The following is a 17782-nucleotide window of genomic DNA, read 5'->3' as shown; positions in this document are numbered from 1 at the left end:
TCGGTTGGTGGAGCATGCAACTCTTGATTTCAGGGTTGTGGGTTCAAGCCCCACGTTGGGTGTAGAGATTACTTAAAGGTAAAATCTTTAGGGAAAAAAAAGCACTCAGTACAAACCTAAGAATGAGTGAACAAATGAATGGATGAGTAAAAACAGAACAACATACTATTGGGATAAGTCCTAATATGAAGGTTTCATGGATCAATTCCAAAACAACAATAGAACCATGGAGAGGTGCAGGGAAGAGGTTAGGTGTCTTTTATTTTCTAATACAGCCAGAGGGGGTTTAGTTAAGTGTAGGTTCTAGAGTCAAACTATGTTTGAAACCCTGGTCTAATTACTTACCTTCTTTCTAAGCCTCAGTTTAAGTAAATTGCCTATTAAATAGGCATAGTAACAGTCCTTTTGTTAGAGAGTGGTGGTAAGATTGTATAAATTCATATGTAATTTAATATATAACTCATCAGGGCTATACTGATAGAATTGGACTGATGTAGAGCCTGGGCATCAGGATTTTTAAAAGTCCCCCAGGTGATTCTCATATACAGTTGTGAACCTATATATGAGTTGTGAACCACTGCTCTAGACTCAAATGGTGGCATTTGGCACCACTTAATTGTAAAAGGCTTGTACTATTTTTTTTTTTTTTTTTTCTGAAACAATGCATGCTCTAAGGCCACCAAGTGAATAATGGTTATGGCTCATGGTTTGAAAAGCTAAGTGGTCCATAAGCCTTGTTCTTTGGTTAGTTGGTTTATCCACAGTGGTCAAGACAACAAGAATAAGCTGCGTATTAAAGGTATGATGGGGAGACTCATAGTAAATGATGCACTGAATGTTTTCCCCTTAAGATCAAGAATATGGTAAGGATGTTTGGTCTCACATCCCTATCAGTATTGTACTAAAATTCCTGGACAGTGCAATAGGGCAAGAAAAAAATAAATAGCAAACAGACCGAAAAGAAGAAGTAAAAAAATCTTTGTTCGTAAGTAAAATGAATGTCCATGTAGAAAATCTTGATGCATCTGTAAAAAAAAAAAAGTTTCTAGAACTAATAAGTGAGTATAGCAAGGTTACAGGCTATAAGGTCAATATACAAACATCAACTATATTTTTATATATAACAATAAAAATTGGGAATTTTAAAAAAGAAGTGTCATTTATAACAGCATAAAAATTATGAAATACCTAGTGTTAAATGTGACAACAGATTTGAATGCTAAAAACTATAAACACTGTTGAAATTATTAAAGAAGACCTAAATAAATGGAGAGATATACCATGTTCATGGATTAGAAGACTCTTCAGATGTCAATTATCCTAAATCTCCCCTACACTACCAGTGAAAATTCCAATAAACTTTTTTTAAGAGATTGAAAAGATGATACTAAAATATATATGAAATGCAAAGCACATAGAATACCTAAGACTATTTTGAAAAAGAACAAAGTTAAAAGTCTTAAACTAATTGATTTTAAGACTCTATATGAGTTGTAGTGGTAATCAAAATATGATATTGGTACACAGACGTATAGATCAATGGAGCAGAAAAGAGTCCAGAACTAGATTCACACATATGGTCAACTGATTTTCATTAAAGGTGCTAAGATGTCTTTAATTCAATGGGGACAGAATAATTTTTTTTCAACAAATGGTGATGGAACGATTGGATAGCCATATGTAAGAATATGAACCTTGACCCTTTCCCCACACCATATGCATAAATTAACTAGAAGTGGAGTATAAACCCAAATATAAGAATTAAAACTGTACAGAAGAAAACACAGGAAAATCTTAATGATCTTGGATTTTGTAAGGATTCTCAGAGGACAAAAATATAAATTATGCTTAAAAACTTCAAAAACCATGAACTTGGAAGTTTATGCTTTAGAACTTTAAAAACATTATGCTAAGTTAAAGAACCAGTCACAAAAGACCACATACTATGTGATTCGATTTATATGAAAAGTCCAGAATAGGCAAATCTACAGAGGCAGAAAAGAGATTAGTGTTTGTGTAAGGCTTGGAGTGGGGGTAAGATCAATGAATGACCACTTAAGGGTATGAGATTTTTGGGGTGATGAAATGTTCTAATATATTGTGATAGGTGCATAACTCTGTAAATACAGTAAAAAACAATTAATTTAATGCCTTAAGTGGGCATATTCTGTCATATGCCAATTACAGCTCAATAAAGCTGTTATAAAGATAATCAATCTGGCATGCAAATGAAAGAAAACAGGAAGCTGGTGAAGGGTAGCAGAGTGTGCCACCCCAAAATATACCTCTTTGGTATAAGGATTATTTTGAACTAATTCTTTGAGAAAGAGCAGATACAGGAGAAACTCTGAAAACAGAGTATAAATTACTCTTTTGAAAGGGAAATTTACATTTATAAAGCAAATCTTCATTTGTTAAGGGTGTCTCCCTCTCCCTGCTTGAAGAGAAGGTTGATTCTCTATCACAAGAGAATTTATCAGTAGAGAAGGCACAGACTTAAAACTGCATAACCACCTTACCCTACTTTATTGAGCTTTTCTTGGTAACCAACCTCCCATCACTAGTCCCCCCAGCCAATTACACACTTTTTTTTTTTTTCTTGAGCTAAAGATGGTATTTAAGCTTGTGGCTCAGGCCACCTATACAGTTACTCATTTTTCCCCCCGGATATCTGCCATGTATCCATGAGGTACACAAGTTAATAAATTCGTTTTTCTCTTGTTAATCTGCTTTACTGCATAGGCAAGAACTCAGAAGGGTTGGGAGAAAATTATTTTTCCTCCCCTTATACTGGGATATAACCCTACAAATAATGTGATAACCTGTGCAAACAGAAACATTCAATTCATGTTATATGTTTATTTGAGATATAAGATATATTTTGGTTTTCCTTTTCTGTTTTTTCAAGTCCTATCTGTTCTTTTTGTTTCAACTCTCTGCAGCACTGTTTTCTAAGAACACACATTTGCCTCCCTCTCCAGACATTGTCATGAAAATGACATGGCAAACCACACCCTAAGAGAAACTATTTAAAACAACAACAACAACAACAACAAACCAAAAACCTAGGGGCACCTGGGTGGCTCAGTCAGTTAAGTGTCTGACTCTTGATTTTGGCTCAGGTCATGATGTCAGGGTCATGGGATCAAGTCCCATATCAGATGGCTCCATGCTGAGCGTGAAGCCTGCTTGAGATTCTCTCTCTCCTCTCCCCTACCCTGCTTGCATGTGCATGCTTTCTCTCAAAAAAACAAAAAACAAAAAAACACTAACAACTTGTATCTAGAAAATAAAAAGTTCTACAAGTTCCATAATTGGACAAATAAAAAATAGGCAAAAGATCTGAACAGGCACTTCATAAAAAAAGACAGAGAAGGTAAACAGGTGCATAAAAAAGATACTCAACATTGTAAATTAAAACTACAGTGAGATACCACAACACACCCACTGGGATGGCTAAAGTTAAAAAGATGGACCATTTCACGTGTTGACAAGGGTGTGGAGCAATTGGAACTCTAATACACTGCTGGAGGAAATGTAAAATAGTACGACTCTAAAAAAGTTTCCTAAATGGGGCGCCTGGGTGGCTCAGTCGGTTAAGCGTTTGCCTTTGGCTCAGGTCATGATCCCAGGGTCCTGGGATGGAGCCCCGCGTCGGGCTCCCTGCTCAGTGGAGAGTCAGCTTGTCCCTCTTCCTCTGCTGCTCCCCCTGCTTGTGCTCTCTATCTCTCTGTCAAATAAATAAATAAGGGCGCCTGGGTGGCTCAGTTGGTTGAGCGACTGCCTTCGGATCAGGTCATGATCCTGGAGTCCCTGGATCGAGTCCCGCATCTGGCTTCCTGCTCGGCAGGGAGTCTGCTTCGTCCTCTGACCCTATCCCCTCTCAGGTGTTCTCTCTCTCTCATTCTCTCTCTCTCAAATAAATAAAATCTTTAAAAAAATAAATAAATAAATAAAATCTTAAAAAAAAAGTTTCCTAAAAACATAAAAAAAATGCACACCCTATTTTATAAATATTCCACATCTAGGTATTTGTCCAAGAGAAATGAACACATATAGGTTCAAAGACTTGCATAGAGAATGATCTTGGCAGCTTTATTTGCAATAATCAAAAGTCTGGAAACAACCTAAATGTCCATCATTAGGTGAAGAATTAAGTATGGCATATCCATCTGATGGAATATTACTTAGCAATAAAATGCAACAAATTATTGATACATCTAACAACACGGATGGAACTGAAAATGTTGATGCTGAGTGACAGAGGCCAGACAAAAAGGAGTCCATGCTACACATTCCACTTACATAAAAGTCTAGAAAATGCAACCAAATGTATAGTAACAAAAAGATCAGCAGGTGCCTAGAAATTCTGAGGAGTAATGCACACCTTTGTTATTTTGATTGTGGTGATGCTTTCCCAGATGTATTCAGAGATCAATATTCAAACTGCACACTTTAAATATCTGTTAATTGTGTGTTCGTTATGCTTCAGTAAAGCTGGAAAAACGTTAGGGGTGTGGTGGGTAAATTCACTTACATCATCAAAGTGGAGTGATTAAAGACTTCTGTCTTTGAAGGAGAGATGGAGGAAGGGAGGGAAGGAGAGAGGGAGGAGGAGGGAGAGAGAGAGAGAGAGAGAGAGAGAGAGAGAGAGAGAGAGAGAACCACTCCTACATGTACTCAGGCTCTGAGAAAGGAACAAGCCCTATGGTAAAGTATCTGATTCAGATAAGGCAGGAGGAAAGGAGTTCTATTTTTATTCTGCCATTAAGTCAACATGATTCCTAATAGCAGACAAGAGACAGAACCAAATTAAAGCTCTGCTAGTGGAAACGAGGGTAATTTTAAGCCTGTCAAAGATCTCACATTGTGGTTGAGCAGCAATATTGAACTGTGATTACTGCAGAGGCAATGTGGCTGCCCCTTGCCCTGCAAAATCCTCTAGGACAAACCAGCAATGGCAAACTCGGGAGGCCAACACTGCTCAAGTGGGCATGTCTGAAGCTTCAGAAAGCAGCTCCCTGGGCAGCAGGGACAGGGCTCTGCCTAAATTGGATCCCATTATTTGTTGATGGCTAACTGGATTCTCCAAAGGAAAGGATTACCCAAGCAGGGGTTGTTGATTTGGTCTCTCAATTCCTAAAGGATCCAGCTGGGCACTGGGGTCTGGGGACCCTCTTAACAGCTTAAGGAACTTTTGTGTACAGGCACTGCTGTTTCTTTGATGATGGTAGTGGGAGGCAGGAAATGGACTTTCAGCTCCATTGGGTCTAAGGAGGTTAAAATTATGATAGCTATTTGTGCCTAGAGAAAAAAAGGAGAATGGGATTGATAACTGATACAAAATTATTGATATATCTAAATTTTTTAAAAATAAGGATCTGAACCAAATAGGACAAAACATTAACAAAATTAATTAATTAACGATGGTGGGCATATGGATATTGATATGGTTTTCCATATTTTTAAGCCTTTTCTGAAGTAAAAACTGAAATATACAAATCAGCCAAAAAAGTTAAGAATCTTTGGCTCTAAGATATTTAACCTGAACAAAGCGAAAGCATCATAATCTCCCCCACATTTTGATGTGCCTAAATTTAAGAAAAGCAGCTCACTAAAGAAGATCCCTGAACCTCCTGGTACTGCCTGAAAGTGACCTCAATTTATTTCTGTAAAGTTGCTGGACACCGTCTCCAAGCCTTAGTTTCTACCTTTTCTCTTTCTCCTTTTGTAAGAATCGGACAATGATCTAGCCTTTCTTCAGCTTCCAGGAATCTTACTAGTTCTCTTTGATCAATTAAAACAAGAGGTCACCTTTACAAGAGATCCAAGAGGACTATCCTAAGATATCGCGTTACACTTTCGATTTAGGTTGACTTTCTTTGTAGAATGGAGATGCTGTAGCCATCCTATTACTCATGGTCCTCCCACGAAGATGAGAGAATGAAGAGGCGAACAGGATGGGGCGTGCATGTGTGCGTGTGTGTGTGTGTGTAAATCACTAGTTTAACTGCTTCTTTATTCATCACCCTCAAATAGTTCATCTCAGTATCTGAAATGAACGTGAGTTTCCCTGTTTGTGCGTCTCCGTTTTCCCTATTTCTTGCTGGGTTCTCCACCAGCGCTGGCCTCTGCAGTCTTGTGGCTCCTGGGCATACAATCTTCCTTACTCTTGGCCTCATGTTAGCCCAGATTTCTTCCCAGTCTGCCTGGGAGGAAGAATTAGGGCTAACAATGTGAGACATGACCTTATTCTCAGCTGTAGGCTCAAGAAAACCAAAACTGTCCACAGCGTGGGTGCAAGAATACCATCACAGGGCTTCTGCAATTTTCAGTTACGAACTTGTGTTTTTCCTATAGTTATGATAATCCCCTGGAAAGGCTTGCTTTCTTGTTGTATTTTTCTTAGAAAATAACCTCCAAAGAGTACAACTAGCTTTTTAAAAGAGACAAAAATAAGTATGTGAACAAATAAATGTATGATGTTAATTCATTCGTATTTCCCTGGAAGTCAGAACCATCAGCACATGTCATCGAGGGGCAAAAACATCCTTGCAAAAGATGAGACAAATCCTGCATGTTTTGTGAAATTTTCAGTGCCATTCAGCTTCTCTTTCTATTCATGATTTCATTTTGGCTCTAGCTACCTTCATACCATGTACCTCAAAACGGCTATGGGGAAACAGGACATTTCTCTTTCTACCAGGGTCACAATGATGATGACTGTATAGAAAGATGAAAAGAAACTCAGATGACAGGCTTTTAACAGACACATCCACCATCCAAGTTTACAACACATAAGGCTTAAAAGTCCTGTTTCGCTAATAAATACAAGGAAAAATACATAATAGAAAACCAATCAACTAATATGAGCAGCCACCAGGGAATAACATCTGCTATAAAGTGCAACTGCTCTTGGCAGGCCCAGAAAAAGAAGGGAGTGGTTGCTCCTCGTCTTGCCAACCTCTGGCCCCCGCAGTTAAACCTCCCCAATCACACGCGATGTGGAGCTTCCATGCAGCGAGTGTCCTTTTTTCTGTTGGAGAAAAACCTGATGATGATCCTTAGGGCTGATGCCTGACATAGTAATTAAGTGGCCATAAAGCTGGGGTCTCTGAATGTGTGGACTGGGAACGGCTCCTACATCTTCCCTAATGTTCATGGAGGCACTGGATCCCTTGGCCTCTTCTTGGGCAAAGAGGCCAACCACATACCCACCCCTCCTGGAGCCCTGTCTTTTCCTCGCCCAAACAAGGTGCATATGGAGAGGAGAGGTCGGGGGAGAGGAAGTGCTTTGGTGGATGTGGCACCTGGTTCTCAGATAGCGGCAAAGGGTCTAAAGTTGGCTTGAGGTCGTGGAGAGGACCCCGTGAAGATTCCACTTTTCTTCCCCACTGGGGAAACTTCTTGAACACTGGCCTCTGACCCTCCTCATGAGGGCAGAACTCCTCTCCCAGACAGAAGTTTTCTTGTTGCTGGAGAGTGAAATGAGAGATCTTCACTCCACTGAACACCCTAACGGCTGTTGCGTCCTTTTTATCCAGGTTTGTGGGTTTGCCAGATACACAGCTGGAGGTGGCCCTCTCTGCGGAGACACTCCTGTTAAATGGCTCAAGAGCCAACGTGGACAGCGCCATCCCGAGGGCTGCGTGGGCAGGGCCCGGACCTACAGGCTCCAGGTAAGTTAGCAACCCTGCACAGATCCAGACACAGAAGCTGGAAGAAATACTGTTCACCCCAGAAATGGAGCTGGGGGAAAGGGGTAAAACGAGGACCCCTCATTTGAATGAATAAGAAAATCCCAGTATCACTTCCCTTCCAACAAACGAATAAGAAAAAAAGGGCGAGAGACAGAAAGCAAGACGGGAAATGTGCATCGTGTGGGCAGATTTCAATGAAGTGTGTGCAGCAAACTGAGTGCAGCCACAGGGCCCGGGGCTCCCGACACCCTCACTGATTCCTTACACTGTTTAACATCTGAGGAAACTCAAGTCCGGATCAGACAGGGGTCACGTGGCTACTTATGTGGCAGAGTTGGGATCTGGACACAAAGCTTCTAAACCTAAGCCTACCACTGTTTCTGCTGTAATTTCTAATTTTCAGGTAGAACAAGGTTCTAAGTGACTAAGACTACTGTCCCACCAAGAAAGAAAAAACACCTTTTGGAGGCCTTGTTGGCTTCATTTTCCTGCTAAGCATGCTCACAGACTGAACACTTGAACTATGTTCTAACACAGAAAGTGGGTTTGGCTGGAGAGGCTCATGCCCGTGAACGCTGACCAGCTAAGATGTTCTTTTCCAGGTTCTCATGCAATACACTGCTTTCTGTTCACAAGAGTTCAGGCTTGGGAACTCAATGTTAGTAACCACAGACTGCCTCCTCTCACAGAAGATACACTTTCACATGGACCATGCTTAACCTGGGTGAAGAATAAAAGTACTGCTCCCTAGGAGACCTAAAATGCTTCATATCAGAAGGTAATTTAATTAAAAAAATTTTTTTAATTTAAATTCAATTTAGTTAACATATAGTGTCTTATTAGTTTAAGGGGAAAAATTTAGTGATTCATCAGTTGCATACAACACCCAGGGCTCATCACATCAAGTGCCCTCCTTAAAGTCCATCACCCAGTTACCCCATCCCCCCATCCACCTCCTCTCCAGCAACCCTCAGGTTGTTCCCTATAGTTAAGAGTCTTTCATGGTTTGCCTCCCTCTCTGTTTTTGTCCTATTTTATTTTTCCTTCCCTTCAAAGGTAATTTAATTTTAAGGTGACAGTGAAATGCTAGAATGAACACAAGGCTGGAGATAGTAAGAATTGGGATTTGGTCCCAGGTCTGTCCTAGTAGCTGGGTGACCTCCACCAAGGCGTCACACTTCTCTGGATCCTTCCTTTGCCCTGCTAGCCTCACGTGGTAGTGCAAGGACAAAATGAAAAACTTCAGTGCCCCACAGATGAAAGGCTTATGGTTCTCTGTGGCCTGTTGAAATTTTTTTTTTTTTTTTTTTTTTAAATAGGTTTGGGAAGAACAAACAGTGATGGAATGTGGGACATCATCAATTCTCTTCTGGGGTTGTCTCTGACTCCTGGACAAATTCTCTTAGGGCCTACCCCACACCTCCCATGTTCTAAATGTAGTTTCCGGGACTCGACAGAGCTAGACATACAGCAAATATATTTTTCGGATGTGCACGTTTTGGCCCTTAGGACTGCAGGGAGCCAAGCCATCCTAAGAACTGGGATTGTCAGTGCAAGCCTGAGGATCCTGGGTGGACAGTGCCCGTAGCCATGACCACTCACCCCCCACTGGCATCCTCCCTATCAGCCTTCCTTCCCAGCTCCATGTGGGCATTTCCAGACATCAGAGGAAGGGAAGCATTCTTAGTGTGGCCTAAGGTATTCATTCAAGGACTGGAGGAAGTCACAAGAGGCTGGTAGGTCACCTGCAGCACTGGTGATGTTTTTCCTTATCATGGAGCCCGGTGTGGCTCCTTCTGAAGCCTTCCCTGTCCTCGGAGGATGGACTGGGCTCTTCCTAACAGGACCTGCCAACACTGTTTCTTTGGTGGCTTTGCCTGTCCCACCCTCTTACATGCTATTCTTGCCTCTTTGGTGTAAAGAGAGAGCTTGGCTCTCCTGGATGCTAACTACAACTTCTTCTAGACCCTTCTTTTATCTCAGTGTGCTGGAGTAGTGTGATGCTGGACACTTTCCAGCTCAGTCCAGCCCCAGACTCATAAGGGGAGCCTGCACAGTGCTCTATGAGGTATTTTCCCGAGGAAAGCATGGGCTGCATCTGACTTAGCTCTTCCCCAGCCCTGGCCCGGCCGATGCCCCTCCTCACCACCAAGACGTGCTCGAGAAGGTCCAGGTAGCCGAGGGTGCACTCTGTCCCATACCGCAAGGCTCTGGTGCGCACCTCCTCGCTGACATCAGGGTGGAAGGATGCTTGCTGGAGAGAGAAAGGAACATTGACATCTTAAGACAGGAAGAGCCAGTTGGTGAATGGGCCAAGGGGTGAGGGGGGTCAACTGCCCAGTAGCACAGAGCAGCCCTGCACCCATAGGTATGAGACCTCGATTCTGGAATTCCCTCTGCCTCGCCCTCAGAAACCTTTCCTGACTCCCTGGATAGAGAAGGTGGCCCTCCTCCATGTTCTTCTCCACAGTAAGTTCTCAGACAATGGTTTGTGTCTTGCCTTTTTTAGTGCCCTGGAGCCAGACAAAAGCACAGGAATCAGGTCCCCTTTTCTTCCTTTCTCCCTGCCCCCTTTTACTGAAATGTAAGAAATTCCACATGCACTAAAAAGTTCAGGAAAGATTCATGATTAAGGCTCACAGCAGGAGATCTACTGTTCTGGGGTCTGCCTGCCTTTCTCCAGCAGCCTAAGGGGTCCCAAAGCCCCTCTCTGTCCACAGGCTGATCACACTCAGGTCCTCACTCTGTGGCCTGACCTGCCCTCACAGTGTCTCCCACCCGGGGCCCTCTGGCTCCTGGGAAACTTTAGACAGTAAGCTCCCCACTGCCCTCAGAGGGGCCAGAACTAACTCACCTCACATTATACATGGTGAGATAACCAAACAAGGTCATATGGTTAATACAGCATCCTGTGGTTTTTTTTGCACTTGTGACCTGTCAGTTTCATTCATTCCTGATATACCGGATGGCACACCCATTCACAGGGTTACCAGATTAATTACAGTTAACCCAGTTACATCTGAATTTTTAATAAACAATACAAAATTTTTAATATAAGTTTGAGAAACCCAATTTTTTTATTTGCTAAATCGGGCAACCCTTCCCAGCCTTTCTTCGGAAAGAAATTGGAGCTTACCAGAACATATAAAAGAGAAAACTGCAAATAAATCACAAATCAGCACACATATGAATCACACATTAGGATAAAAAGTCAAAGTGGAGGGGATTAGTGACTAGCCTTCCTGTCTGTTCCACTCACGAGGACTGGGGAGTGCTGGTGGGAACTCCTGTGGGCTCGCCCCTCACCTGCTCCCCCAACACATCCCAGAAGGGGTGGGGATCATCTGAGTGGCCATCATCTATCCTTTCTGAGCTCAGTGTTGCCCATCTGAGGACTGATGGGCACGCCTATAACCACAACCGTGTTTTACTCGTTCTTGCTCCCCTTTGTCTCCAAGTGTGAGGACGGAGCCCATGTCTGGGGGAAGACACAGGCTATGATGTTACCAAATGTCACTTCTAGTGGGCAGCATGGAAGACCCCCATTTATTTATTTTTTATTTTTTATTTTTTTATTCTTATGTTAATCCCCATACATTACATCATTAGTTTTAGATGAAGTGTTCCATGATTCATTGTTTGTGCATAACACCCAGTGCTCCATGCAGAATGTGCCCTCCTCAATACCCACCACCAGGCTAACCCATCCTCCCACCCCCCTCCCCTCTAGAACCCTGTTTGTTTTTCAGAGTCCATCGTCTCTCATGGTTCGTCTACCCCTCCGATTTCCCCCGCTTCATTCTTCCCCTCCCGCTACCTTCTTCTTCTTCTTTTTTTTTTTTTTTTAAACATATATTGCATTATTTGGAAGACCCCCATTTAGACTTGTGTGGGGACTGAGGGTGGGCGCTCTTGCCCACCGCTGGCGGCTTTAACTTCACAGAACTCTTTGGCAGAGCCATCTGGCAAGAATCAAAATGTCCTACCATCTGACTAATTCTACTCCTGGGAGTCCTGCCTAAGGAAATTATCCAAAGCACAGAAAAAACAGGTATGCCCAAAGATGTTCATGGCAGTAGAGTTTAAAGTACAGATAAAAAATGCAGACAACCTAAATATCTGATAATAGGGTAAGATTATACTCATTCACAGAGTATTAGTGGTCATTAAGGACTCTGTTATAATAACTCATCCCAACATAGAAACAGCCATATGACATCAGTTGTAACAGTTGACTGTATTGTATCTAATGCAGACATACATAGGCACACAAAAGTAAGACCAAGAAACAGACAGGAGAATGAATTTAGGGTGTAGGGAAGCCCTTTCTCCACCTGAGGAATTAGTGCAATCCTCTGAAAATGAGCCAGGAGGTAACTCACTGCACTTCCATTTTTGGCTTAGCCACCCTGCTCAGCCCCAAAGGCAGTGCTCCAACAGGGCAACTTGGCCCTCTGCCTGGATCTAAGGGTTTCTTTTCGATCCACCACTCAGTACCCTTGGTTTTCTATATATTCCTTTCTGGCAAGTGGCCTCATTTCTTTCTGCAAAAGGACGGGGACCGAAGGAAATGCCAATGTCAGTAAGTCGGCTGAGTAAGTCCTATCCTAACAGCAGTCTCAGGGCTCAGCACTGACTCTTGTCATCCAAGTCTGGCTTTGAGGTATGAAGCTCTGGCTGTTATTTTGTCCCGCCAAGTCAGGATGGCCTGATCTGGGGGCAGGACAAGAGAGAGGAGCAGACGCTGGGCAAATGGCGCCTGTACCTGGATCCTTGCCCTCCTCCCCTGAGAATGGGGCTATGTGCATTACAAACAGACTTGAAAATCTGAGCTACCTTCCAGTCTCACCTTAATCCGTTTAATTTCCCCTTTTCATTTCATGTCTGTAACATGGAGACAAAGCACCAGTCACTCATCAACCTCAGTGTCCTTAAGCATTAATGGCTGGGAGGCCATGGGCAGCAGAAACAGACGGGCCATGGAACCAGAGGACCTGGTTTCAGTTCTAGTTCTGAGAGTAAAGAGCTGTGTGACCATGGTCATGCCATGTAATCTCACCAAGCCTGTTTCATCATCCATCAAATTGGGATCACTCCCCTTGCCCTTCCCATCCAGGATCAAAAGACAGAATCTGCAGGAGAGCCTTCCACAACGGTGAGGCGCCCTGCATGCACACCATGGTGGCATTCAGGCCTATCCTGCTAAGTAAGTATTGTTCTCTGACGGAGGTGGTAACCCCTCTGGGAGTTGTCACTTCTGAGAGGGCAGATCCCAACTGCAATCCTAATTGCAAATACCCGTGGCCTCAGGAGGGTCTAAACTCCCTGGCCCAGCACACGTGGCCCCCCATGAAAGCATCCCTCCCGCCTTGCCACCCTCTTCCCCTTTCCCCAGCCCCCCCACGCTCTGCCCTCACACGCCCATCCCTTCAGGCCAGCTGCCGCACCCTCCCACTACCCAGTTACCTCGAACCCATCTTACTTGCCCTGAGGATCCCCGAGAGGCCATCAGTTGGACCTTGCATGAGCTCTCCCACACAACTGATTTCACCACTAAGAATGGCCCCGTCTCCTCAGACCCCAGCTGCTTCTGTAACTTCTGTGACTTATCCCCACCTGCTCACCATGGTCGGGGGTTATCAATCCATCACTGAGCGGAAGCCAGAGTCCTTGGGACATGGCTGTCCCCAGAAGGGTGAAGGTCTGGGGTGGGGTGCTCAGTGGGGGTGGGGGGCTCTTACAGCTCACTTTCCTTAGAGATAAAGAAATAAAGCTTCTAAAACTCAGGTCCCACCAGCTCCCTCACCAAGGTTGGGCTCAGGACAGCCACCCCGCTTGTCTAGCCAAGGATCAGAGGAGTTTCTGCAAAACATCTAGGCACAGAGAGGAAGAAGGCAGTTTGTTTCCCAAGGTTCTGTTTTGTTCCTCCGACTCACGTCCTCACCCAGTTACAGCAGCACCCCTCCTAGCACAGAATGCTGACCTACGGAGGCAGGAAAGGGGTCGGGCAGAAGCGGGATGCAATTTTCGTTCAGAGGGCCAGGAACAAAATGCCACAGGCCCTCTGCCTCTGTCAGAGTGGCCTCCCCTACGCCCTTGCTAAGAAGGAATCTGCCTACTCAGGAAGAGGAAACATGGGAGGGATAGTCAGCGGACCAGCGCCATCCCCTCTCAAACCTAAAACTATGCTCGAGAGTCACCCCCCCGCCCCCGCCCCTGCCGGGCAGATGTGTACACACCTCCAGCACGCGTCTACTTGCTGAGCGTAAGGTACCGAGCTGCTCCCTTCTCCATGTGGCCGGCCCCTCCCTTTCTCCAGGCTAACCCAAAAACTCAGTCACGACCGAGCATTACCGATCCGCCCAAAACAACGCCAAGGCCTTTACCTTACAAGCCGTCAGCATATCGGACACGGCTTTCCGGCTCAGGTTGGCGGTGGCGATCACGTCCTCCTGTCTGCAAGAGTTCCCTGCGGCCACGGCTTTGGCTGTCGCCATGGTGATGCCTTTCGTCATCCTTATCGATTCTTCAGGTGATGAGGTCTTTTCAGGTACCTCTTTGGACTGGAACACCTGGAAGTTAAGAAATACAACAGGTGAAAAAAACAACCACCACCACCACCAAAAAAAGGCAGGACAAAAATAATTTATTCTTTTCCGATTGGGCTACTGCTCACTGTCTGAGAACGGCGCCAGCCACAGGAAGAAACCGTCAAATGGCAGGAAATTAGAAATTTAATTTGAGTAATATTATTCTTGCTTTCAAGAATCTAGCACAGATCAGCCTTGCACACCTGTACTCAAGGACTCATGGTCACAAGACGATGAGGGTGAGGGAGACACGGATACAGCATTAACGCGTTCGTCTGCACAGAGAGACGCCGGGTACTTGTAAACTCTCCTGGGGCAGGCAGTCGTGTGGCTTCCCCGATCTTGACCCTCCCCACCAGTGCTTCAGTAGCTCCCAGAAACTCCGCAGTTCTGATGCCAGTTCCTGCACAGGATGGACCCTGGATACATCCCTGTGGACTCACCTCTCTCTCTTTAAGAGGGTGTGGGGCTGAGGGAAATGGAGCGTTCGGTTTCTTCTATTCTTAGTCTGTCTTACAAATATAACTGCGTAATTGTGTGGAGGCGTTCATGTCGAATGCGCCACAGTGACACTGTGAATTATTTAAAACTACACACACACACACACACATACACTCACACACACACCCCTCTAGAGAAGCTGAAATAATTTAACCATGGTAAGTGAATATCCCACTTTAAAATTCCACCTGTCAATCAAGGCAGCCATTTCTGCTTCAAGCCCATCTGTCTTGTCTCTCTAACACGAGTGACTGGTGCCAGGGCTGTATGTTCAATGTGCAGCTGTCCCCCCACAAGGAGGACTCCTGGACCAGCTGGGGGCCGCTCTGTCTTCAGCCCTAGGCAACCACCTTTCAGTCAGGTAGTTTCTCCTGGGGCAAAGGGGAGAACCCAAGCCAGCATCCCTGCCATGGGTTAAGCAGCATCAAACATGACCACCCCCCTAGAAATGGGCAGCTACAGTTAAGCTGAATGCTTAGTGGAATGGATGCCACGTGTATGGAGCCCTTCACAATAATGTGGCCCATGTGGCCCATGTTCCTTTGGAAACTTCCTATGTCCACAGAAACACACAACCCGAGTCAATGCCAGACCACACTGGTACACGGAGGTTGACTATGTGTAACTTTCCAGGAGAGCTCTGAATTTCCAATCTCCTCTACTGCCACCACTAGTCCCACCCACACCTCCCAGAATGTGGGGCCAGACTTTCGATAGGAAACATCTAGCCAATGTAGGCAGGTAAGCGTCAGGCAGCAGGGCTTAAAGACACAGCCTACAACTTTTAGTTTCTTCTTTGTGTGAGAACCAAGTATAACGCCGACCAAGACTGGTTTCATTAAAAACAGGACAAGAGAACCCAAGGCTCCATCACCAAACCCCAAAAGAACTGCTGGTTTCTATTGCTGATCCACAGGGGCTTTCAGCCTTCCTAGGTGACCCTCTATAGATGCAGAATAACTGGCAGCAAAGGCAGGACCCCCACTCCCCGCCCCGAAAGAGAACTTGAATCTATGATCAGACCTCCTCCGAGAAAGAAATCTTCGTTCGAAACCACTCATGTTCAGCATATTTTTATTTCTAGGGATTAGGATGAGTCAATCCATAACCATCACGGGATCAAAAGAACAGGGACAGTATCCAGATCACAGGCACCAGGACACCCTCACTCTACGACGCTGGAACAAGGCAAGACAGAACACATGGGCAATCTCTCTGAGATCACAAGGATCGCCAACAGAAGGATGCTGAATTTTAAAGGGAAGTGTCTCAGGTAAAGGCATCCAGGTTTCTCTGCTAGGGAACCTCAAACACCAGAATCTGTACGTGGGCAGCGATGTGAGCTGTTGCTGACAACAATGGGAATCAGGAGGTGCTGTGTGTCGCTCTGTGCTGCAGACACACCATTTAAGTTCAAGGTGAGAGCAAACAGTCACAAGGAGTTTTCCCTTCGCCAGGAATCTTCTGTAATGCTTTGGTTTCATGCTCCGATCTTAGTGGAATTAAACCTGAAGAGTCCTACATGATACATTTTAATTAATTTCTTAATTCCAAATCAATTGTAGCCAAACTCTGATACGGTCAGTTATGCACGGGGCCTCAAGGATACAAAGTTCCCAGCAGGTAGGTGAGCGGGCCGCCCTCGCTCAGGCACTCTAGGTAAAACCTCTTTCTGCTACACATCTCAGAGAAGTGTTTTGGGGTCAGCTCTTGCACAGGGGTGCCCGAGGGAGGTGGCTGCTGGCTCCTTACCGTGAGCTCCTGTTTCATGTACTCAATTGTGGCCTCAAGCGCCCGTGTGCCCCGGGTGGCCTCGTCCTCCACCGCCTTTACAGTCTTGAGGAGGGAGGTGACATTGGTCACCATCACCTGCACAGGAAGGAGAGGCCGAGAGAAAGTGAGGAGCACACTGAGGTCCACTTCCCGCTCCTTTTAGTTCCAGATCTGATGCCATGAGCAAAACCACTGCGAAGTGAGGAAGGAGCTCAGATGCATACGCTCCCATTATTCTTGTTTCTCTCACTATACAACTCTCCCTCCACACCTGCCCCTGACTTGGGGCCCCCCTCTACCTTGGCAGCCCCCTTGAGCTGGTACATGGAGGGGTCATCAGCAGGCTTGCTGGCAGCTCCCTTGGTGGCGCCGATCAGATCTGAAAGGGCCTTGGCCACGTCTTTGATGGCATTGATCAACACCACCTGAAAGAAAGCAGAGAGCCCAGGTGAGTAGCCCCAGCAGTCACCTGCTGGTCTCACCAAGAGCACACAGCCTGGGGGCCAGGTGCAGGCATCTGGGAGGCAGGTCTCTATCTCTGCAGCTCTCAAGCCTGCAGCAAGGCAGACTCTCCAGGAGCCACCCCTGAAGATGCTGATGCAGGAGTCTCCCCAACGGACACTGACACTGAGCCAGAATACACAACCCATGTATGCTCAGCATGTTCAAACACCTCCTGGCTGGCAGCTCTGATGACAAGTCACCTAGGAAAGGATGCAGGCAGCGAAGCAGACCTCTGAGAGCCAACACCACTCACAGACACCCTGAATTGGTAACCAAAACCATGGAGAACCAAACACTAGCCTTACACCCTGGCCTGCAAGACCTCTGCAGCAGCCCGCCGGCATCTCCGGCTTTGGTTCCTAGGATTCTGTGACCTACTTAACATGCGACAGGCAGATGGGTCTGTCTTTCTTCCCCAAGGCAAATCCCACTCATTCCTACTTCAGGGCCTCTGCTCTTGTTCCTCTCTCTGTCTGGAACCTGGCTCTTCTCATCAGTCAGGTCTCAGCTCACATGTCAGGCCCTCAGAGACCTTTCCCTACCACCCCCAACCTGAAATTCCATCAGCGTGTCCTGTTTTCTTTATAGCACTTATCAGTATGTGGAACTACGGTCTTCTTCCCCGAAGTGGAGGTAAGCTCGAGGACAGCCAGCCTGCACTTCTGCCTGGTGTGTTTTGCACTCAGAACAGGGTCTGGCACATCACGGGCTCTC

The 17782-nt window shown here is 45.4% G+C and overlaps 1 protein-coding gene across 12 annotated transcripts in view; it reads right to left on the bottom strand.

The window, feature by feature from the left end:
• The window catches only part of TLN2 (talin 2), a 429909-nt gene that overhangs the window by 26079 nt on the left and 386048 nt on the right, over positions 1–17782 (bottom strand). For all 12 annotated transcript variants that reach the window (XM_034994419.1, XM_034994414.1, XM_034994422.1 and 9 more), the window contains 4 exons: positions 16864–16989; positions 16544–16660; positions 14087–14272; positions 9847–9954 (listed from right to left, as the gene is read on the bottom strand). In XM_034994419.1, the coding sequence (XP_034850310.1) occupies positions 9847–9954; positions 14087–14272; positions 16544–16660; positions 16864–16989 (537 nt within the window). The remainder of the gene's footprint in view (positions 1–9846; positions 9955–14086; positions 14273–16543; positions 16661–16863; positions 16990–17782) is intronic.

The sequence above is a fragment of the Mirounga leonina genome, unplaced genomic scaffold (assembly GCF_011800145.1).
Source record: "Mirounga leonina isolate KUSES-001 unplaced genomic scaffold, KU_Mleo_1.0 Mir_91, whole genome shotgun sequence".
NCBI classification, from domain to species: Eukaryota; Metazoa; Chordata; class Mammalia; order Carnivora; family Phocidae; genus Mirounga; species Mirounga leonina.
Note: the sequence above shows the minus strand (reverse complement) of the source record. Positions and strands in the feature narration are given on the sequence as shown.